Here is a 23,801-nt window from a genome sequence, read left to right on the forward strand (position 1 = left end):
AACGCTGCGGTTATTTTGTCCTGATCTACCTGCTGCGTCTCCTATATTATGTTCCTCAGAAAGAAATCATTTTTTGCTACATTATATTTACCTAACAAGAGCATAATAGTGCTATTGTGCATAAGTAATATTTCTAAATAATACTTCAATAATTTGATCTCAAGATCTCAATATTTATTCAAGCGCAGTTTATTTCAAAAAGCTATTCAATGTGGGTTATTAACGAATGTTTATTATACAATTGATTAGGCCCTACATCCTCTGAGGGGTTTTATAACAGAGGGCACAGGTATATTGTATCTTGGCAGTTAGTTATTTGATACGCGAATACCCTCAACAGTACAATGAGCAGGGTCTATTTTAACAGTGAAATAAATTCAGATGGATTTTGTCTGTCTGCAGGCCGTTCAGTGACGCGCAGGTAACAGCACTCCTCGGAAGTGACAGGAACTGAAATGGACTCAAGCCAGCCTCCGTGTGGGAGAAACCGACAGAGTGCTGACTCTGAAGAACTAGACCCCCCTTCAGAGACAGCGCTATTATGTGAGTGTGAGTATGAGAGTGAGAGAGGAAAAGAAAGATGCTGAGATACAACAGGATGTATGTGAGAGTCAAATCCTTTTCACAATGTCAGAGTTTTCTTTATAAAGCTTCACATTGTAACTGCACTAAATGCTGATGAGATTTATGTTAACAACATTTAATTACAAGAAACAGAAATCCTCCAAAGTGATGGAAGTGAACCAAACAGCATGCTTATTTATACCAACCCAACTGGTCTGTGACACTTTCCACCAAACAATGCAAAAGAGAAGAGCGAGGCAACAGATCTCACAGTCCAGTTTTTTTGGACAAAGTGCTTTCTCACTGCTCTTCAGGAGACAATCTGTGTCTGTGATGCACAGTGCAAAGTAGCAATAATGTAGACATGTACAGTCTTAATAGTGTGTATGGAATTGCATCCATATTAAACAAAATGTGTCGCAGGAGAATACAAATGATACTTTGCCCAGTGAGACTGCTATGTTCACACAAATCTTACAAGTATTGTGACTTTAAATATTTATGAACATATGGAATGAGATACAAAGGCGGTGAGTCTTGAAAATCAGTGCAGCAGGTTGCTCAAAAAACATACATTCAGAAAGGCCGGCAGCTTGTGTGCTGTGTATGTTTTCCCCGGTGCTGCAGTGCCCTGTGGCGAGGAGTGGGGGGATGGGGGGACGCGAAGTGTGGGTTGGAGGCTTTCCTCTTCAGGTATATCATGACTTTGATTCCTGCAGTAGTCGTATCCTCAAGCCTCCCGCTGCTAGGACATGAACATGGCGTCCCTAACATCTGCTCCAACAGAGACTCACCATAACCACTTATTTCCACGTACGTGTAGGCAGGTATACACCTACACAAACACACATGCAAGACCTATGAAGCAAACAAGCCCACGCTTCTGAATGACACATGGAGACCTCCCACACCTCTGAAAAAAGCTTTTGAAAATATTTCAGTTCGAAGGCTACAGCACTTCAACATCGTCTGTCTCCTTTTAATTCAATCTCTGATGTGTCTTCTTCACTGCTCTATCCCTCCATCCCACGACATGCCCGGCGATGAAACCACAGAGTTACTGCCTTCTGTCCCAGCAGACACTGCACCTGACAGTAGTTGTAGAAGTCAGTGACCCATGCACCAAACCCTGGCTGCTTTCCAACTGTCCGTCTCTGCATCTCCACACAGGAATTAGAAAAACAGCTAGCTGCCTAAAAAGGCTTCCTACACACTGATTAAATCATGACTATCTGAATGGTTATAAATAGCCAGTTTATTCTCCGTTTTACTATTGCCTTTGGATAATGAGTTCAGAGAGGAGTGGGGATGCTTTTTAAAAAATGTGTTTGGTGCAGAGGCAGAAAATACTGAACAGCATGAGTGCTGCTTTGCACAATTTACGAATGGATATCATTTACATATGAAATAATTGATTTCTTTGTGGTTGATGTAAATGTAAATGTAATCACGGTAATTTGCAATGTAATTAAATCAATTATTCAGCCGTTCATCCAATTTATTTGATAAGTTTATAATTTCCCACCATATTTTATCTTAATGGATTTTTGCTCACTGAATGTAAAACTCCAGCACCAACTCCAGCCATAAAACAAATAGATATTTTAGTTTTTTGTTTTGGTAAACATGACTGGCAATTAGCAGCAAATCAAATAACATGTGAAAGCCAGAAAAGTTTAAATACTGGAGGGAAATGGCCATTTTTAGTACAGTAGCTGTGAATGATATGACATTTCTGTGCCGCTTCCTGGTGGAGAAGTTATCAGATGCATCTCTATTTTTCTCTATCTGCATCATGTCATCTGCTCAGTCCTGCCACACAGCTCCAGTTGTTCTGTTCAGCAAGAAATTCAAACCACCACATGACTAAAAGTCCTCTAAATCTTGCTGATGGCAAACAATAGAAGACAGAGGATCCTTTTGTCAACATCAAAATCCAATTTGAGACTGCAGCTACTACAGGCATAAACTCTGTGAGCCTTCCTTATTTAAATGTGTTAATATTTATCTGAAAACCCAGATGCTTTGTTTTACCAGAGGGAAGTTATTTGATGAATATTGCTGCAGCTTTACACTTAGAAAGTATTGAGGCACAAGCAGCAAAATTGCTTGCATGTGCAGAAACACACATTTATTTTAGGGGGGAATGGACTGGTATGAAGGGAGTGAATGATAAAGCCATTGATCTGAGTCCTGGTCAAAGGAAATGGATGGGGCAGACGACACGTTCCACTTCCAATCTTCAGAGAAGACTGCCATTTTACATTAACTATTGATTTTTGCACTGAGACATACAGCGCAGCATTGATCTTCACACTAACAGAAAGCCGAAAAAATACCTCTATACCACAAAAACATACTAACAGATTTTGCACATGTGAAAATATATACACAAACTAAGAAAAGAAGATGAGAGATAACTGTCAGACTCACAAATCAGGGTGGAAGGACACTTTAATCCACTTATTTGCCTCACTGCCATCCTGTCTGTCTGTCCCTTCATCTGAATATACATATCCCTGCGTGGAGTGCTCCAGGGTATCATTGTCAGCCAGGACATAAGTGGGGAAAACTGGTGCATGAAGCAATTAATATTCAGAAACACTCCACTTTTAGTTCATAAGTAAAGGGTCAATTTTAAAAAGCAGGAAGGGCTGAGGGGAAGATGATAGAAGAATACATGAGGGGGCATGAGAAGGGAAAAGATCTACAGGATAAATGTAGGAGATAAGGACGACACAGGACATGAGCAAAATACATTAGAGTTTAGTAAGCAGAGTAAAGCTCTAATCTTATATTTCAGTGACTTTCACATCTTAATAATGACCCGTTAGGCCTGACATAGCCATACTGTACATGCTTTTTATTTGAGGATAGCAAATGGTTCTGACTTGGTTAAGTCTAAATTGAATTATAAAGGGGGGGCATGCAGTGGCAAAAATTGATGCAACACCTGTGGATCAAGGTACATGAATGAACAGCATAGCAGCAGCTGCAGTGACACATACACAAGGGAACAAAATCTGCCAACAAAGACAAACCTATTCTGATATATCTTATTGGAATATTCCATAAAAAGCTATCCTTTCCCTCGAACAGGACAGTTGAGCAAGCAGCAGCTGAGCCTCCATCCTGCGGCCAAACCGGCCTCCATGACAGTGATACATGACTGACAGATGACTGAAAGCATCATCTACTATGACCTCATCCGAAACTCACCAAAGTTTGCTGATACTGAAGCGTCCGGTTTTCGGCCTTGTCCTTCACCATTGCCGCAATATCCTCATTAAAGTCACCCAATCCGAAACTCCCGGGAGCCACGAGAGCGCGCGCTAATTAGTGTGCGACCCGGCGCGACTGACTGCCATCACACGAGCGGCGTGTAACAGGTTTCTTATTATCAGCCTTCCTGCATGATGGAAAGCGCCGCCGCTACCTCGATGTGTGTGGATGTGTGTGTGTGTGTGTGTGTGTGTGTGTGTGTGTGTGTGTGTGTGTGTGTGTGTGTGTGTGTGTGTGTGTGTGTGTGTGTGTGTGTGTGTGTGTGTGTGTCAGATGAGAGCAGGCTGTATCTCAGTAGCTGGCGCCTCGCAGCAGCGCTGGTGCGGGTTGACTGCTAAACACCGCCTCCTCCTCCACTATCTGCTGTCTCTCTCTGGAGTAACTGGAGTTTAGTAGTTGTGTGTTTGTGCAGATGTGTTTAATTATGATGTGAAGGTATGTTTTTTGCGTGGTATTTTCAACTGTCTTTTTGAGTCATCACTGGATTGATTGTGATGAGTCATTCACAAGGATGAGGCTTTGTCAATGTCAAAAGACATCTACAACATCAATAAAATCGCGTTAGTACGCGAATAAAGAAGTGTTTCTGAGCACCCTTTAGTGTCTTTATAAGTAGCCATTACCTCAACTTACTGGCATGATGCCTATAGTTTCAAGGAGAGTGGTACAATTTTTGTAAATCAGTTTATAATTCTGTATTTCGAATCCCAATCCATTAAAATATGTTTTAGTTGTTGGCCTCCCTCTTAGACATGGGTCTCATAGAAGACAAGTAAAGATTGATCTGTGTCAATGCAGCAGAAGACAATAAATACTGACTTTTGGTTCCCATTGGGCCAAGCTCCCTACATTTGATGTGTCTTAGAAATCACATAATGCAACTATATGTATTAATTTACCTCCAAGCTATATATTAAAAATGTAGTGTCTCAGAACAAAATTGGTGGTGGTCATGCATCGGTACAAACCTGTAATCAACAGAATGAGAATGAGTAAAAGCTTCATGTCGGAATTTAAAGATGGCCTCATGTTCAAGTGGGGGCACTTGGTGGACAAAAGTCTTCTTGGCGACCTAACAGCCCCATAAGAAGTATTTTGCAGTGATGTGTCATGCTCATGGGCACCACAACACTCCCTGTTAACGCTATATGCCATACAACTGTCTGGAGTGTTTAGCCTCTTTCACAACTAGTTTCTCTGTAAATTACAAGAATAACCTTTAAAGGAACCAGTGATTTTTGGTGTTCACAAATGCACTGTATTCAGGAACATCTTTGTTTTGCACCTTTCACACAGGACATGGCAATGCCGGAATAGATGGGACAAGGGACAGTCCAGTAGATGGCGCTAATGCAACACTTGTGCCAATAGCCATAAAGCTCAACAGAGACATAGTTCATAATATGAATATTATTATTAATTATAAATATAATATAAAAATACAACATATTGTACATCAAATAACAACATTTAGGGCAAGAAAGGAAGAATAACAAAAACAAAAGCCTTTGGAGTCTGCTAAGCAATTGGAGTTATATTATAAATGTCCAAATAATCAAATCGGTTTTGCATTTATATTATTTGAGTTTAAAATGTTCAGTATTCAAGTAGACTTTCAAATTGGTATTATAAAATAAAGAATGAGGTATAGTCTTCTAAGCGATTCCATTTTATCGATATAATAAAAGGTAATATATTACCCCATTCAGGACATTTCCATAAACATTTCAGGGCTAGACTGCATGTGTGAAAAGGGACTTCAGTGTCTGTGTGTGAGCTTGCAGAATCACCTCAGAGAACATGTATTCAACACTGAAAGCTCCCACATGAAGGTTTGCTATATTCTCAGATCACTTCCTTTTCATAGATGCCATGTATTTCAATACTCTGAGCTAAACCCTCTCCCACTGGGCTTTCATAAAAAAAAGTCTTTTCGGAGGTGCTACTCATTGGCTGCGAAATCCATTACTGAAGATGTGCCAAGAGAGACTCACACCTGAAAGATAGCGCTCCAAGGATTCACTGCTGCTGCTTTTCCAAGAGCCAAACATCCCTCATGTTTGCCAATATGCCCTCAGCTGGATGAGAAATGCAGGACACTAAACATTTCAGGAGTTCATAACTTTCTCAGAGTCCAACAAATATACTTTGTTACCAATACTTACTCCGAACATTGTTTTTAAATTGTACAACCAAAGCAGCAGGTCACTAATGCATTCAAGTTTTAAATGGATGGCATAACATGAAACAATTCAACTGGTCTCAGGCCGGCTTTCTTTTGAATATCAAACTCTCTGATCCTGTACAGGTTAAAAGACTTAACTCTTCTGGGAGTCATTGCTTGTGACTGGCTGACAGATATTTTTTATTTTATTTTTTTTATTTATCCTTTATTTATCCAGGAATGTCCCATTGAGATACAAGATCTCTTCTTCCATAAAACGGTCCCACACAACCCTGCGAATGATTGGCTGTTGGCAAGGCAACTAGTTCAAAGCCTTGGTCGGCAAGCACCTGAATGAACGAAGGCCTCTCAGACCGCTGAGTGATGGGAGGGATTTCACCCAAAAGCCAACACTGACAAATACATAATTCAAACATTTCATTCTTCATGCACTTCAGGTTCGTATGCACCTTGTCCTCATATTATCTCCCTCTCTCATAATTGGGGGTAAAGAGTGTCACTGACTTAATTTTATCAGGGAGCTGGGCCTGGCAGGCACAGACAGACAGGAAGGGGTACAGTGGCCCCGGCAGCGAATAACTAGGTGCTCTGCTGCCCCGAGCAGCAGCACACTGACCCACATCTCTACAGGACTCGTTAGAAATATAAACCCACCTTTGCATGGAGGTTTGGTAAAAAAATACAAAAGCAAGAAACACATCACCCCAGGCCTGTATCATAGTGAACAAAAAGATCAATGGTCCTTCTGTAAGGAAATAAACATCCATGCGACGATGACAGTGCATGAGAAAATAGTCACTTCCATTTACCAGGGCTTATTAAAAATAGTTTGAATAATTAATAGTTGTGATTAAAATAGGTGATGGATTGGTATAGTTAGATGTAAATTAATTGTGTGCCATTGTAGAGAGAGCTAAGTCTTGGTTGTTGGTCAGAGGTAAAGTCTCAGAAAATGTGTTACCTTCCATTATTTATTTGTTTTCATCATGGCCTGAAAGTAACAGTGAAAGAAAAACACAGCTACAAAAGGCATGAATGTATGCATTTTCTCATATATTTTACTGCAATACTTCTCCAGAATTAAAATGAAATGAGTCATTGGTGGCAACATACAACCACCCTTTCTGTTTTGAATGGCAAGTTTTTCAAATGTCATTCATGTTGGCATCACCTGACAGAAAAAAACTCACAAAATGACCTCAGGACAGCAGCAAATACACCATAACACAATCAGACCTTCAATTACCATTTGCCCTTGAGCTAGATATGGACAAAGTTCTGGAGACACAAATGCATTACTCACTTTGAAGAGAAAAAGAGAGAGGAAACATACTTACGGTTTCCCCTGTTTTCCTCCTCCTTTTTCTTCTCTTCTCCTCGGGCTACGGATTCAAAACCGTCAGCTGTGTCCCTCCATTGTGCCTTGACGGAATACCAACTGAAATTAAAGGGCACACAGTTACAGGTTGCAGTGAGCACACTAATGGATGTTGTGATCGGGCAACGAAGGTATCCGAATGGTTCCCGGGGAAATCACACTTCACTCCACCGGAGAAAAATCTTGGTAGATCCCACAAACTGGCCAGTCGCTGATGCGCAAACCATGCAGCACCGCGCCAAACTTGTCAACACGGCGCGTAATTACCGGTTTTGCGCCTCCAAAACAGCGCACAGCGGAGCAGGCAGCTGCTAGCTGTTTTGGAGACCAGGAGCAACACGATCTAGCCGTATGAGAGCGCGGCCGAATGGGATTGTGAGGCAAATAAACTCTATGAAAAGACGCTACAGTCTACTCATCTGTTCCACTTGAGGTGGGAGGGGGCAGCGGGGTACCGGGTGTCGTGTCCGTGATGCAATGCTGGTACCGTCAGTGCCATGGCCCGCAGTTTGATCCTCGTGTGCAGAAATCCATGTGCTCCAGTCATTGTCTGCGGAGCCGCGGCGCGCATTCGTCTTAATTAACGGCGGTGGGGTTTGTCGGCAGAGATAGCAGGAGGCTTGGAGGGGAGAACGCAAAGCATGTGTAAATAGTTGAAGCTCTCTTCTCTCTTCCTTTCTGCTTCTCCTCCTCTCTCTTTTTGTATGTGACAGCACACACACTCTTGGGGTTTAATATTAGAGCATGCGTCTTAATTATGACACAAATAAACGTCTGGGCAAAATAGAAATGATCAGGGGCTCAGTCAATGTCCAGGCTGGGCTGGGGTGATGGTGTTGAACAGTGTGTCTGAAATGAGGATGGATGGTGCATTGCCTCATGTTTTCTCTTATCCATGTCGTTGACAGCTAATATACCTCCTCAACCCCCCACATGTCAGTTGAATTGGAGCCCGTCGCCTCTTCCAGCTGCGCCCTCCAGGCATTACAACCCGATGGATGTGTATTCGGGTGAAGACCGCTTGTTCAATTCTTCTCCTGGGTGATAAATGCAGCAAGTGTGGCTGTTAAACAATCCTTTGAAGGGTAATCACTCAGTCAGTGATTTCACCTTGTCCCCCATGCAAAGAACAGAAGCCTGTAAGAATACATGAAGCACTCATATTCCATTTAGAGAAAATCTAAGTGGAATAACAACAAAATAAGTTACAAAATAAAATTATAATGTGAAAAACATCTGTCCATCTGGTACACTTATACCTTAGATAATTATACTACTATTTTCCAAGCAGGACTAACTTGTATTACACACAGTTAAAACACAACCAACAAGCTGTATAAAACACCTATAATGAAGAAAAAAGGCCTCCCACTGCGGGCTGTAGCTTCCTCTGTCACCAATTTTGTGAATTATCTGATTCTGAACCTGAGCTGCTACCTCTATTGGCCGGAGCAAATTGTGCCATAAGGTAAATAGTCTCCAGCAGTAGTGGCTGGATTTTGATGTTAGCTTTGCAAATGGAGTCTTTCACAATAATAAATCATTAACCTTTTAGTCAGCAGTGCAGCCCACTCAACGCTCGGAAAGCCAACCCTGGCCAAACGAGAAGCAAAATAGTCCCGCTAATATCAATGAAAGCCATTTTCAGTCTGTAACATTTTGTTATGCTGAGCAGCAGGAAAGTTGAAGCGCATCCTGCTCTCCAGATAACACTTGCACTTCCCACTGCTGAATGAGAAGGTGGGATATCAAGTGGGGAGAAGACAAAAAGGACATACAGCTCCTCTACAGAGGACACAGAGAATTATCCACCTGGCATATTTCTTAATGGAACAAATGTGGATTCATCGGGAGTGGCCAAGCAGGGCATGGCGTTAAGCAGTGAGTTTGAAAGGTTTGATTTACGAAGATTTTAATGCTATGTACAAGCTGACTTGTGGCACCTTAGCTTAGTGTGTGTTTGTGTTTGCCCAGGACTCCTGCTGCTCTTTATGGTAGCCTCTGAACTGCGGGATGCTGAGACAAAACCCATAGAATTTGTGTGTAATAAAGGTGCCAGGCGGGCTATTAACATTGTGGCAGAGCTGGAGAGTGCACTGGTGAGGATATGACTGTCACAGATACATTTTACCAACATTTCTCTGCTTCTCTCACCCATGTCTCCCATCAGCCTGTCTCTCCCTAGTCCAAGTGATCTATCAATTGTCTCCTACATGTCTCCCTTCCTTGCAGAGTGAATGTTATGGCTCGACAACGCTCTCCACCCCGGTTCAGCTACCCTGTACCGAGCTTCACGTAGCATCTTGGGAAAACAGATCAGTATGTTGGCACATAGTTGAGTCCAAAATCCTCAAAACAATGCTTTTCTTGCTTGCTTACTATTGGTTTAATGAGAATGAACTTATCTTTAAAAATACGATTGTCTTGATAATATCCTCTAAAACATATTTCTGTATGTATTTGTTACCTCAGGACCAGGAGAAGAGAGGAGACATCATTGCATCCTTGAAGCTTCTTGTTGAAAGTGTGAAGGTGTTCAAGGCCCAAAGCCAGCCGGGATGTGCTGCTTCACTTCTGCAGAGACTGGAGAACAACATCAACAACTACCTGCTCATTCTCACACAGCTTCAGCTGAGTGTAGGTGGCAGTCACAGTGACAAACTGCACACAAATAAGATTACAAGCAATGATTTGGTGATTTGTTGGAGATTAGTAGACATGTGGAGGTTAAAACTACTATTGATTTAGCTGGAAAATGTCTGAATGTTGTGGATACATATAATAATTTCAATATCTAATCCACAATTTAGAAAATCAAGTTGTACACCATATAGACAATAAACAGCTTCTTGGAAACTTTTACTTTTTGCATCTGGATGCCTTTTTGCCTGTAAATCACCAAATCAAAGTTAACTCAGTCTGCAACTCACACAAAAAGAAAGGCAAATAAATGCATCAGTGTGTTGATCACATGTTGCCTGATATCAGACAGAATCTGGCAAGAACATTCACACAAAGTGAGTGAAAACGTGTTGATGGAGTTCTCTCTCACTGAGCCATTATCAGTTTCCTCTGGTGTGGAAATATCCTGGTTTCTCATAAATCTGTGACTTACTAGATACTATGTGCCCTGGGAGTGATGATGTTATGTTTAGTGACCCCAAGCCTTCCTTCCTCAGGACAAGAAGAAGATAGCAGTGCATACTTTCCCAGTGAGACACAGTGCAACACGGATGGCCTCTTTCTCTTTTGTTCATGTTCGGTTTTGTTATAACAATGATCTTTTCTGTTTGGACCAGCAGGGGCCAGCAGTGAGTCCAGGACTGTCATGTGTTCCTCGAAGCACCCAGAGTCTGAGCACAGTCCTGTTGAACTACAACCAACTGATCTCAGGCAAACTAGAGCGGTTTGTCATTAACCTGGAAGACAGATGCAATTCCAATTAACATATGAACAAATAAAGTGGACCTAATGTTCTTCAAACTGCTCCCCCCAGGGCAATAAAAGAAGAATGAAAATCCAACAGAGCAAAACTGTCAGAAAGATCCGGATATTCTCCTTTCCCTGTTCCACATGTTTATGCACTTTGTTGTAGATCTCAAATATTGTATGGGTGAAAAGTTTGCTTTATTTATATAATGTATAACTTTTTAAGAGGATAAAGAAGAAATACATCCTTTTCTGCTGGTCGTTAAGCGCAATTAGAGTATCATGGACGAATGAATGTATAACAGAAAGGCAGTTCTTTTGAATGAATCTACTCAACTATGGATGCTTTAAAGTTTGTTCTCAGCCAATGGAACTATTACAAGCCTACAATCTGCAAAAAGTCAACCTGATTTGGATTCATTTTATTTTTCAGATTTGTTGTGATCTTTAGTGGTAGCAAGGTTTGCAAAGCTGAGGAAAACGTACAAACCATCCAGTTGCAAATATAGCTGTATTTCACATTGTTTTATATCCAAATACTGCAAGTCCTTGCACATTTGCTTAATTTGAAAAATCGAGTTCAATTACTGGGGATTTATGCCGACTGGTCAAGTGTTCCTGGTATGAATTTAGAGAGCAACTGTTTATTCTCATTGCACTTTTAGATATCTCTGTTTACATTTTTTATTTTAAAGTTTATTGATTTGCTGTAGATTTGTGCCTTTTTCTATGTATTTCATATTTTAATTTAGGAAATGTATCTTGCGTGCCTCAGTGAATTTGTATATGTATATCCAGATTTGTCATTTTAAGAGGACATTATTTAGTTGATGTTTATCAAAACAATATAATATGCAATAAACTATGATTTTATACAGCCATGTATGGAATAATTATTGTATTTATGTTGTGCTTAGTTAGTTAGTTAGCTGGTTAGGTAGTTAGCAGTGGTGTTAAGTAACTAAACACATTTACACAAGTACTGCACATAAGACCATTTTAAAGGGACTTGTACTTAACTTGAGTATTTCCTATTGTTGCTACTTTTTACTTCTACCCCAACTTAATACATTAAATTACTTTGCAGATTTGGATGGATTAATAATGTGAAGTGTAATAAGATTAAATAAGACTTTAGTTACACCTGAATCAGCATTCACAAGCTACACTGCAGCATACAAAGTCATTACATTATAAAGAAAATAATATATTATTCTGAAATGGGCCGATCTGCATAATAAGTACTCATGCATAGGAATGAGATTCAATCAATGCAATGTTTTAATCCACAAAGACAACGCAACAGAGCTGTTTGGAACTACGTTAAAATGACAGTGTAGTTACACATTCAAAAGAAAGTTGTTCCAGTCTTTCAGGCAGGAAACGGCAAAAGGTAGTTATGTAGGTAGGCTAGGGTGTTTGGGCTAGCTAAATGCTAAACAAAGTAACCGGTGGATTAATTAAGGAGAAACTAGAACTGATTGGATGAGCCCATTACAGGAGGCGGTGTCGTCTGATCATGAGCACACCCTCCCTCATTACTTGCAGAAGGTGATGAGGGTAGGTGGAGGTTTATGCCGGTTACTCGACTAAGTTAGCTAACTGCTGATTCGAACGTTAGAAAATGTCACCATAGCTAGCAAGAAGACGGCCGGTTGAAACTGTACTGTTCAGTTGAAACCAGCGAGCTGAATGTATCGTTAATTATTACTAACGTATTTACCATGTCGGAAAAGACTCCTCTTCTACATTACCGACTTACCAGCGGAAGCACCAGCCCGGAGACGAAAAATGTCCACGACCATAGCAAGGCCAAGGCGGGCATAGGCCGTCTATGGGCAAAGGAGAAGGGCGACCGGAAGCTCGGAGTGATGGTTGGCGTGGTCGTACCAACGCTACTGTCCATGTTTAGCGTCGTTGTATTTCTGCGAATTGGTGAGTAAAAGAGTGCAAATAAATGTTAAACTTTGGTTTGATTCTTAATTTCCCAAAAATGCTGTGTTAGACTGAACAAATGTATAAATGAACGAATAGTTTGAAAAAGATTCCTCCCGGTTAAATTGGCTGGCGGTGTGGTGTGTTCTCTTTTTTAATAGTCAGGTGGTGGAGGCTTACAAGGAAATTGTATATCCATTTTAGTAGTGGCTGCAAGCCTCGAAAATGACTTCCATAACTACATTTAAGTCCAGATAAAATGCAAATAATATCACTTAAATGTGTCATCATTGTATTATTATTATCCATTATTTTCTTGGCTACATATTCATGTATCCGTTGTCTTTTATCAATGATAAATGTAATGTTTAGCTAAAATGTGAAAAATACTAATCAAAGTTTCCCAGCACCCATGGTAACAACTTCAGCTTGCTTATTTGGTTTGGTTATTTGGTTTGGCAAATTCCCAAGAACCTTAGGTAATTTACTCTTAATTCCATCACTAGACACCGGTGGAATAATGTAATATGATTAAATTACTTTAAACAAATTAAATCTGTAAAATGATCTTGCATGTAACTTGCAAACAGAGTAACGCTTCAGGCCTAAGTTGAACATTGGTCTACATTACTAATCCGATTTCCTCCTACCATCTCATGTAGGATTTGTTGTGGGTCAAGCAGGGGTCTATCAGTCCATTGTGATGTTCCTAGTGGCCTACCTAATTATCACAATGACAGTGCTTTCCGTCTGTGCCATCTCCACCAATGGGGCTTTAGATGCTGGAGGAGCCTACTGTATCCTTTGCTGCTGTGTAAAAGTCTCACTTGGGTGTATGCTGTTGATTAAGCCTGTCTAATGGATTAAGGAAAAAAAAGTTCCTGCTTTTAATTTCTTCCCAGGTTTTGATTTATCCACAACTGTGTGGCTTGCGTTTGGTCTAAATCTGTCAGGTGGTTGATCTGTAACCATGTCTATTAGGGCTGCACGATTTGGGGTAATAATCTAATTGCGATTTTTCTGACGGATATTGCGATTCGATTTGTGATATTTGTTTTTAAGCGACCCAACGGAAGTTTATTGTAAAATGCGGCCATATCTCTGGCTAGGAAGGTCGTATCGACGTGCTCCCGTCTCAAGCAGCCCCGCAGCCCGAGCTACGAGTGAAAGAACTAAACTTACATGAAACTTCCGTTGGGTTGCTTTAAAGTCAGGCTTCAGTTTAAGATTCACTCTGTAATAGATGTAAAACATGTCATGGAGCATTACTAACCTGACTCATACCTCATTCACACTAACGCAACTCCGGTTCAAGCTCCGTGCTAGAGCTTTTCAGGTTCAGAACCAGTTCTTCGGGTTAGCTCTGGCTCTTTTCACACCACCCAGAGTCCGACTGGTAATGCGTCGTTGCGTCATCGTTTGCGTCATGACGTAACCGTTTGCGTGCATAAAGCCAAACCGCGCGGATGAAATCAGTTGCATTCATTTCTTATGGCTATATTTGCATATTTCCGGAGTCATTTCTGTGGTTTAGTTATATTCTTATAAAAAAAGTGTACTCATGTCAATAAAGGTTTTTTTTAAAACACAACTGCTTCCGAGGTCGGTCTTATTTATTAAGGTGGACTGAACCATGAGTGTAGAGTAACGTTGTATCTTTCATTTAAATGAACTGTAACCTTCACCCAGGTATGTAACAGCTGTTCTCAAATGAACACGTGAAGTAAAGTTTAATATTTACAGTTTTTTTATAGATTTATAATGAGGTGATCAACGTGAATGCTCAGGTTCCACCTTAACACGCAGACACGTTGCTTCACCATGAGCAGAAACCTTTATATATACAGTCTATGGCAGAAACTCTGAAACTCTTGTTAAGTTTCTCCATCGTTGTGTACAAACTGGATAAAACGCGGGCTTTTTGTTGTTGTTCATGACTTGATCTGTCTCTGCCCCCGCCTCGACGTAAGCGTGACGTATGTGGTGCTTTTGCTCTGGCCGGACAATTTTTTGGTGCTTGAAACAAACCGGATTCCGGAGCTAAGAGGCTGCTCCGCTGCGGTGTGAAGAGGAAAACCCGGTGCTTTTCAAGCTCCAGCTTCGAACCGGCCCTGAAACACCGTTGGTGTGAATGAGGTATCAGATGGTTTGTTTCACCAAACCATCTAGGAAAGCTCCATTGGAAGCCATTTGGAAAGGGCAGGCACTTTCAAAAATACTTGGCAGGTGATTGTATTAATCTGTCTATCACCTTCTATCATGTGCCACTTCTGATTGGTTAACAATGGCTGGTACATGTGGAGCACAGCACTTCTCATTGGTGTGGATGACTGACACACAAGAAGAAAATAAAAAAGTTTTTTTTTTTTAATCGCAGGCTTTGCGATTTGATAATCGCATCATTTCGATTTAAAATCGATTAATCGTTCAGCCCTAATGTCTATCAACTTAACATATTTGATCAAATCATAGTTTTTTCCACAAAGAATCCCTTAACTTGGATCCTCAGATATGATCAGCCGAGCCCTTGGTCCAGAGTTTGGTGGCAGCATTGGGATCATGTTTTTCTTTGCCAATGTGTGCGGCAGTGCTCTCTATATTTTGGGTCTGGTTGAGGCTATCATGTCTACTTTTGGCATCCCAGAAGGTAAAGTATGTTAGGGCATGGTGCGATATCTTGGCATGAGTGTTTTGATATACCAATAAACCCTGTTTTGCCATCCCTCAGAGGGTACTGCAGTTGTCGCAGGTCTCCAGGTGTTGCCCTCAGGATACTGGTGGTCTCTGCTGTACGGCACTGCCTTGCTTTTCATTTGTTTCATTGTCTGCTTGGTGAGACTTCATTATTATTATTATTATTATTTGTACTGCACATGCTTATACAAAACTTTTTTTAGATGCTTTGTTATTGGTAATTTTCACAATATGTTATTAATTAATTAAGTTGGATTAATTCAACTTTTAGCAGAGTTTTGAAAACTGTTAAGTTTGTCCATAGGCCACAAGTAATGACAATTTTAAATGTAATTATCATCAAGGCAAGATTGATTGATAACTCTTAAATCCAACTGGCCTGTCCTTACAGGTGGGAGCCCACATATATGCCAAAGCCACCTTTGTTATCGTCATCATATTCGTCGTAGTCTTGACTACTATCTTCATCAATTTTATCATTGTGGGGCCCATTGTGGTGATGTTGCCTGGGAATTCTGGGCTGAACGGTACCAGCACGAGAACCGCAAATTATACTGGCTTCCGGCGCCACACCTTTGAGGGCAATCTATTGCGTAAGTGTTGTTTCATATTGTCAGATGTATTAACTTAGAATTGTTTATGCTTTCATCATCTTAAACCTATTTAAACAATATTGGACCTGTTCTGAAGAAAACACAGCCTTTTGATTACGTTAGCTCTAATATGTTAATCGAGGACTTGATTTATTTAAGCAGAAGAAGCAAACAATGTATGTAGCATGCCAGAAATCCCTGTTAGTTGGTCCAAGTGAGCCTTTACTTGTATAACTAATCCGGCCTCCTGTCACTCCTTCTAGCCAATTACACAGTAGACTACACCACTGGTGCCATGATGAGTTTTGCCAAAGTGTTTGCAGTCATGTTCAATGGCTGCACTGGGATCATGGCAGGATCCAACATGTCAGGTAAGATGGCTTTCAAACAACCTCAATAAATACATTATTTGAGGGAAAAGTATTTAGAAAAGTACATTTCACATCAATAATACATGTAAACCAAATTGTTCTGCAACCTCTTGGAGAAAAGCCTCTAACAATTAGTTAAGGCAGGTCTAGAACTGTGGGAAATTGGTGGATCCAACCCCCAATCGAAGACACAGTACTTGACAGATGTATAGCAGATTATAGCTTTAATAGATTACAGTCTGTTTTTAATAATCAATTTTTGTTATCTGATTTCCAGGTGACCTGAAAAACCCCAGCTATGCCATCCCAAGAGGAACGCTTGCTGCTGTTCTTACAACTTTCATTACATACAATGTGCTGAGTCTGCTGGTTGCGGGGTCCTGTGAACGGTAAAACACACTCACACAGTCAAACACATTAAGCAGTGCTCTGTTGAATGCTATTGATTTATATATATAAAAAGATATATCAGAACCCTGTAGTCACTTAATTCGGTTAATGTCAATGCTTAAAAATTATCTGGCTTTATTAACACATTAAAGGTGGGGTAGGTAAGTTTGAGATACCGGCTCGAGATCGCTAGAATTTGAAAATACACAACCGGAGAAAATCTGCCACTTCCTTATAGAGCCCCTCCTCCAACACACACGAACGCGCACATGACCAATGAGGGCACGAGATAAGTTTGTGCCCCGATGGAAGGCTGACAGGCAGGTAGGCCACCTTCTACTTTTTACAGTATTACGGCTTCTACAGATGAAATTTTTATATGGATTTTTCGTCAAAGCACTTAAGATATTCATTGCTATCGGGATGTTAAGAGCATTCCATGGAATATAACAAAGTGTATCTCGAGCCGGTTTCTGAAACTTACCTACCCCACCTTTAAGTTTGATAATGTGGTCTATTTTTAACATCTTTCTATTGTCCTTAGCAGAGTTAGGTGTAACGCGTTACAAAGTAACGCGTTACTGTAATAATATTACTTTGTCGGTAACGGAGTAGTGTAACGCGCTACTTTTATAATTCAGTAATCACACTACAGTTACTAACATTGCCCCGACACGCGTTACTTCATTACTTTCTAAAATCAGTCATAATCAAACATCTGCAAAGAACACATGCTAAGGTGAAGCTAACGCACATAGCTGTTGTTTATTTATATCACACACGTAGTCTGTTCTTCTTCTTCTCTGTTTTCGGTTGTTGCCTGTTTTGAATGACGAATACACACTTCCGCCGCCTGCTGGTAAGGAGAGTTATTGCCACTCACGCATGCGCAGTTCGTACGTGCTCGGCTGAAGTCTTTGCGGTGTGCTCCAGTCTGGCTCCAGTGTAACACATGGCCAACACGCAGGAGAACACGCTGACGCAACAGCGTGAGCAGAGATAGACTGCGCAAAATATACAGATAGCAGGAGACAGAGGACAGCCACGGTCAGATAGGAAAACATTCTGGATCAGTCTTATGCGACAATGGAAACTGAACTAAAGAGAACATTTTAAACTTTAGCAGTCTGCGTGATCTGCCTGCAGGGAGGGGCGGGCCGGCCCTGCGAGTAAAGTAACGAATGACTTTATGTAGAGAGTAACGAAGTAGTGTAATATATTACTTTTTTTTTTAAAGTAATATGTAATATATTACTTTTTTTTAGTAACGCCCCCATCTCTGGTCCTTAGTATCCTTCTCCAAAAAGACTACAATTTCCTGGGAGACATCAATATATGGCCACCACTGGTGACAATTGGGATTTACTCCTCCACCATTTCTGCTGCCATGAGTAACCTGATCGGGGCCTCCAGGATCCTGTATGCCCTCTCCAAAGACAACCTATTTGGTGAGATTATTGCTGCGTTTGTCTGCTGCCGAGTTATTTGCAGATTGGGGATTCAGCTAATTTGGCCTCGACTTTTTCTGTAGTGAGAAGATTTAAACTGCTTCTCCTGCTTGTTTTGGTTAAGATCAGGGCTAAATAGTTGATTCATAGCATACAAAAGCATATCAAACTCCAGCTGGTCTTTTATAAAGCTGAGTCAACGTTTTAATAATCAGCCATCTGTTGAAAGAGGCCTCACATGTAAAATATGAGAACTTGACACTTGTTATTAATTTCATCATGTCTTGTTTCTCAAGTGGAGGCATGTTCATCTGGAACGCATCGTTTGACAACAGATGGCTTGCAGTCTTGCCTTTTCTCAGAAGAAGCAGAACAAAAATCCTCATTGTGTGTTGGGCGAGTGCAGTATGACTCAGTTGTTTATCTGATCCAGGAGCAATAACAGTGACTATTTCTTATGATAATGTTTTACATTTCTACAGGTGGTTTCCTGGCTCTGGTTAGGAAAACCTCTCTGAGTGGGAACCCCTGGTTCTCTGTGCTTGTGTCCTGGCTGCTTGTACAGGTAAGCTAGGAATGCGTGAGGAGTGGGGACAGTTTTCCTCCATGCATAACATTGAGAGTGACTCTCCTTGAGCTCTACTAATGCTGACATTGCTATACTCTATCCCCCTTCCTGTTCCACCATAATTCTTTGCATGTTAGTTTAGTGACTTTGTTCACATATTTGCCTTGTAAAATTACTTTTTAGCAACTCTCCAAACTGAGTTTTTTTACAAATACACACACAGCCATCCACGAACCATTATTAATAACTAGAGAAGAACAATAAAGGGCAGTCAAATGTTATTAAAGCTATATAAATATACAGGTGTTGATTTCAGTAATGTTTAGAAAATGCAGTGATGCCCTGTGTGGAGTTAAAAGGAACAGTAAAGCTGGAATTGAGGCAAATAAATTAGCAGCTGCCAATCTGATGGATCACTGTCAGATTCGGATCTACTGCCCCTTCATCTTTTGGTGCAAAACATTATTTACTTCGCTTCGGATTGGTTGACCAATTGTCAAATGAAGCTTGAAAGGTGTGCCCAGGGAGACAGAGCAGGGTACTTTCCAGCTAAACTAGTAAGTGAACTCTTCATTTCACTACCATGCCACTTCTTATAAGCATATTACCTAGCTAGTAAGGATAAGTAAGGATAGTAAGGTTTGTTGATTCTTGGAGTTTATGGGCTTGCATAGTATAGCTTTTTATGAAAAACAGTTGGGCTGTTTCACAGGGTGGTTCATGCAGTCTAGATTGTGGGACTTGAGACTTGTATAGCGCTTTTCTAGAAACTCAAAGACGCTTTGACAGAGAAGAGAAATACAAAAAGCGATAAACAAAACAGAAAATAGGGGGGGGAGGGTCAGTGGTTGAATGCAGTGTTGAACAGCTGGGTTTTGAGTGATGTATTGTTCGTATACATTGTTCTGGGCTTGCATACTTTTGGTTGCTACAATATTGCAAATTGTATTTGTGAATGTTTAAAATGTGTAGCTGTAACCTGAATGAGACCAGAGCAGCACAAGATATAAAACATATTGATAAAATCTGTAAGCCAAACTGTTGTTTCTTATTTATTCCACTAGGTGGTGCTGTTCGCTGGTCAATTGAACACCATTGCTAGTATTGTAACCATCTTCTTCTTGTTGGTCTATGCTGCTGTGAACCTTGCCTGTTTGGCTCTTGAATTGGCTTCTGCACCAAACTTCAGGTATGGTGCAGGATATTTGAAGGCTTTCTGTTTTCTTTCGGATGATTCCAAAATAAAGGTATTTTTCAATCCACATTCTGTCATGATATTTGTTTTGTTTTTCAGACCCTCGTTCCGTTGTTTTACATGGCATACCTGCACGCTGGGCATTCTTGGCTCACTGGTCATGATGTTCCTGATCAATGCCATTTATGCATTTGGCAGCATAGCCTTTATGCTGCTGCTGCTGATGCTTATCCACTACCTTGGTCCTATCAGCAACTGGGGCTACATCAGCCAGGCGCTCATCTTCCACCAGGTGTCATAAACAAGCTATTGTCTCACTGAAACTACAATATGATGGAAGTTTGTATGAATAACTACATCATCACATCTTTTATTCCCTCAGGTGCGCAAGTACCTGTTGATGTTGGATGTGCGTAAGGACCATGTGAAGTTCTGGAGGCCCCAGCTGTTATTGATGGTGGCTAACCCCCGAAGCTGTACAGGTCTCATGACCTTTATTAATGACCTGAAGAAGAGTGGCCTCTATGTACTAGGACATGTAAAGCTGGGTTTACTTGGTAAGAATTGTGTAGGTAGAATGCATAACTAGTTTTGTCTTAATGTGTCATATGAAACCCAAACTTTATATTATTAAAAACTCAGCTACTGAAGGCTTTAACATCGGGTTTAGCTTTTTAAAGCCTCTAAGGAGCCTTTTTTTCTCCACTGTAAATGTTTCAACATTAGAATTAATGCAGGATGGTTCTTTTAAGCACACTTTTGAGATTATGTGTTTCTGCAGATGGGTTGCCATCTGATCCTCTGCAGAGCCGTTATGACTCCTGGCTGTCTCTAGTGGATCATCTCAACATAAAGGCATTTGTCAACCTTACCCTGGCAGACTCTGTCCGACATGGAGTTCAGAACCTGCTTTTCATCACAGGCTTTGGTAGGCAAGTTTCAATTGCAACTCTATGGCAATGTTTTATTTTCATTATTGAAATATAGTTACGTAAAATGCAAACTTAACAGTTCTAATCCAAATATACATTTGTCTGTTTGCTTCTAGGCGGAATGAGGCCAAACACCCTTGTCCTTGGTTTTTATGATGACTGCATCCCTGAAGATGACCTTCAAGGTAAAATGCTCTTGTCTACAGGCACTGGCTTTGATGCAGTGACTCCATCCATAGACCGCGGCGAGCAACGCTCTCCCTTCTTCCCTGATGTGAGGGGTGCCTATGACCTAAAAGACCTTGGGGAAGAGGAATATGTGTCTCTGATTGCTGACGCGGTCAAAATGGGAAAGAATGTGACTCTGGCTCGTAACTTTAACCAATTCAACCGAGAGGTCTTGGTGTCAGGGAAAAAGATTCATAGCCACCGACGCATGACGGGGCCATTTGTCGACGTGTGGCCTTTGAATCTGCTTCAACCAGACAGCCGCGCTTACGTCGACATCTGCTCACTGTTCTTACTGCAGCTGGCCTGCGTGCTTCAAGAGACCCGTGCCTGGAAGCATGCACGACTCCGCCTCTTCTTGTGTGTGGAAGCTGGTTGCAGTCTGAAGAAAGAGGAGGAGAAGAAGCTCCGGTCGATGCTAAAGGAGCTAAGGATTTCAGCTCGGGTGCAGATGGTAGCGTGGGACCAAGTGGTGGAGCTACACTGGCAGAGACGAGGAGGAAAAGTGAGGGGGAATCTGGCAGAGTCTGCACTGAACGTGGAGATGAAGGAGAGACAAGAGGAAGTTGAGAAGGAAGACGTTTTCCAAATATTTCCCAACAATGCTGCTCAGATGACAGATGAATATATCTGTGCTGTCAACAATTTGATACGAAGACACGGTGCCCCTAAGCCTGCTGTGCGTTTCCTGTATTTGCCCCGGCCACCAGCAGACACAAGCCTTTACTGTACCTACCTCCACCAAGTGGACATGTTGAGTAGAGACCTGGGTCCAACTTTGCTGATCCAGGGAGTTACTCCTGTGGTCACTACTGACCTCTAAAGCTCTTGACAGTTAATCTAGCCTGATCTGGTATTGTTCTTATATTGGACTATGCCTCTTGCCACCAGTTTATTATTATTATTATTATTATTATTGCATTAATATAGGTCATGTTTCCCTTATATCAATGCACTTTGAGAAAATGTATTTGGTGAAAGCAAGTTTACTTCTGATGGATATTGAAAGTTATAAGTGTTTGTCTGTTTCATCGTCACTTGGATATGGTGCTATAGTGGAATAGAAATGAGTGATTTGCACATTTTGTGGGGTCAAAAGAGTATAGCTCCCTGCAGTTCCCTAGTAGTGAAATAATGTTGCCACACAGGGACTGCTTTCATTTCCTTGACTTTTGTATATGTAAATAGAAAAATACTAAATGTATTTATTGTATTGCCACATGTTTCTTTCCTACAATTTTAAATGGAATTCAGAAAATAAAGATACATGAAAGTAAATAACCATTTGTTGTGTGTTTTTAAAAGATTGCCTTGTATGCATTTGTCCAATTTCGTATGTTAAGAGAGCCACTAAGATTCTCCTCAGTCTTTGCTGTTGAATGCCAGCAGAGGGCGATGTATGCCCAGAATGATGACTGCAGATGTTCTGTCCCAAGACTGCCTTAAATCTGTACTTTGAGAACAAGTAGGCCAATCTGATGTTACAGGTTTTGTCTCGTATACTAGCAGGACACTATTTCAATCTGTGAATTGTTGTGTATAAGGTAGTAAGAGTTTATTATCGTTTCACAGCACCATTTAAGAGAATCATATTTTAATTAAGTGGAGCTATTTCTTGATTCCTTCCCAAAGGAGCAAACATATATCCATCACCTACAAAATGTCTACATATCATTGGGTTCATTGGAAACAAATGTTGTTGTTCACCTCACATGTAAACTAACTAGAGGAAGAAACCGACATATCCAACCAAGATAAGGATGCCAAGCTTTCATACAACATTTTTATATAATAATATATTGGTACCACTTTACAATAAGACTACCCTTAGAAAGGATTCATAAAGGGTTTATAATTAAGTTATGAATTAGGTTGTAAACACTTTATTAATTAAGAACCATTTATAAACCAGTTCTAACGTAGTTTTCATACATCAACACAGGCTCACTATTTGGCAAGAGGACTAAGCCTTATATTGGCTTCTTAGAGAGAATCAACTCAGTGACCAACAGATGCCAAGGATGCTGGCTGATGAAGAAGACGGAGTAAGCTAGGTAGCCAATATAAGGCTTAGCAGTAGCCTACAGATAAATGTGGACTCACCATTTGGCAAGCAACCGGTCACAGCTGTTTATCTCATGTCGTATAAAATCTTATTAATGATTTATAAAGTGTTCACAACCTAATTAATAAATGAATTACAAACTTATTGTAAAGTGGTACTAATATATTTATACTTCTGGTTTTGTTGTTGGGTTGTATGAAAAACGTATAAAAGGGACAGTTTATTTCTTACATTTTTTTTCATTTAATTTAATCGTTATTTGAATACGGCCAAGTAGGGAATGAGTCCTTACCCCAAGTGAAGGAGTTCAAGTATCGGGGTCTTGTTCTCGAGTGAGGGAACAATGGAGCGTGAGATGGGCCGGAGAATCGGAGCGGTACTGCAGTCGCTTTACCGCACCGTTGTGACGAAAAGGGAGCTGAGCCAGAAGGCAAAGCTCTCTGTCTACCGGGCCATTTTCGTTCCTACCCTCACCTATGGTCATGAAGGATGGGTCATGACCGAAAGAACGAGATCGCGGATACAAGCGGCCGAGATGGGTTTT

At 40.8% G+C, this 23,801-nt stretch overlaps 3 protein-coding genes across 7 annotated transcripts in view; 2 read left to right on the top strand and 1 right to left on the bottom strand.

Annotated features, from left to right (window-relative positions):
* The window catches only part of clcn2a (chloride channel, voltage-sensitive 2a), a 50,404-nt gene extending 41,171 nt beyond the window's left edge, over positions 1 to 9,233 (bottom strand). For 2 of the 5 annotated variants that reach the window (XM_034103821.2, XM_034103820.2), the window contains exon 1: positions 3,784 to 4,057. In XM_034103821.2, the coding sequence (XP_033959712.1) occupies positions 3,784 to 3,834 (51 nt within the window). In that variant the 5' untranslated portion in view covers positions 3,835 to 4,057. Of the gene's footprint in view, positions 1 to 3,783; positions 4,060 to 7,368; positions 7,470 to 7,676; positions 7,887 to 8,957 lie in introns of those variants that run through there. The other 3 variants (XM_034103817.2, XM_034103818.2, XM_034103816.2) reach the window with 3 other exon arrangements.
* thpo (thrombopoietin) lies at positions 7,635 to 11,719 on the top strand. Its single transcript, XM_071206394.1, has 6 exons — positions 7,635 to 7,668; positions 9,147 to 9,290; positions 9,384 to 9,508; positions 9,642 to 9,728; positions 9,882 to 10,046; positions 10,709 to 11,719. Exons 1-6 carry the CDS (start codon positions 7,635 to 7,637, stop codon positions 10,853 to 10,855), a joined length of 702 nt encoding a protein of 233 aa, XP_071062495.1. The 3' UTR covers positions 10,856 to 11,719.
* Positions 11,720 to 12,348: 629 nt separating this feature from the next.
* LOC117461853 (solute carrier family 12 member 9) lies at positions 12,349 to 22,440 on the top strand. Its single transcript, XM_034103831.1, has 14 exons — positions 12,349 to 12,773; positions 13,436 to 13,570; positions 15,283 to 15,420; positions 15,502 to 15,605; positions 15,859 to 16,060; positions 16,324 to 16,431; positions 16,709 to 16,820; positions 18,112 to 18,269; positions 18,752 to 18,834; positions 19,902 to 20,026; positions 20,132 to 20,324; positions 20,415 to 20,589; positions 20,814 to 20,960; positions 21,081 to 22,440. The coding sequence occupies exons 1-14, from the start codon at positions 12,563 to 12,565 to the stop codon at positions 22,013 to 22,015; spliced, it is 2,826 nt and encodes a 941-aa protein (XP_033959722.1). The 5' UTR covers positions 12,349 to 12,562; the 3' UTR covers positions 22,016 to 22,440.
* The last annotated feature ends 1,361 nt before the right edge of the window (positions 22,441 to 23,801 follow it).

The sequence above is a fragment of the Pseudochaenichthys georgianus genome, chromosome 17, assembly GCF_902827115.2.
Source record: "Pseudochaenichthys georgianus chromosome 17, fPseGeo1.2, whole genome shotgun sequence".
In the NCBI taxonomy this organism is placed as follows: Eukaryota; Metazoa; Chordata; class Actinopteri; order Perciformes; family Channichthyidae; genus Pseudochaenichthys; species Pseudochaenichthys georgianus.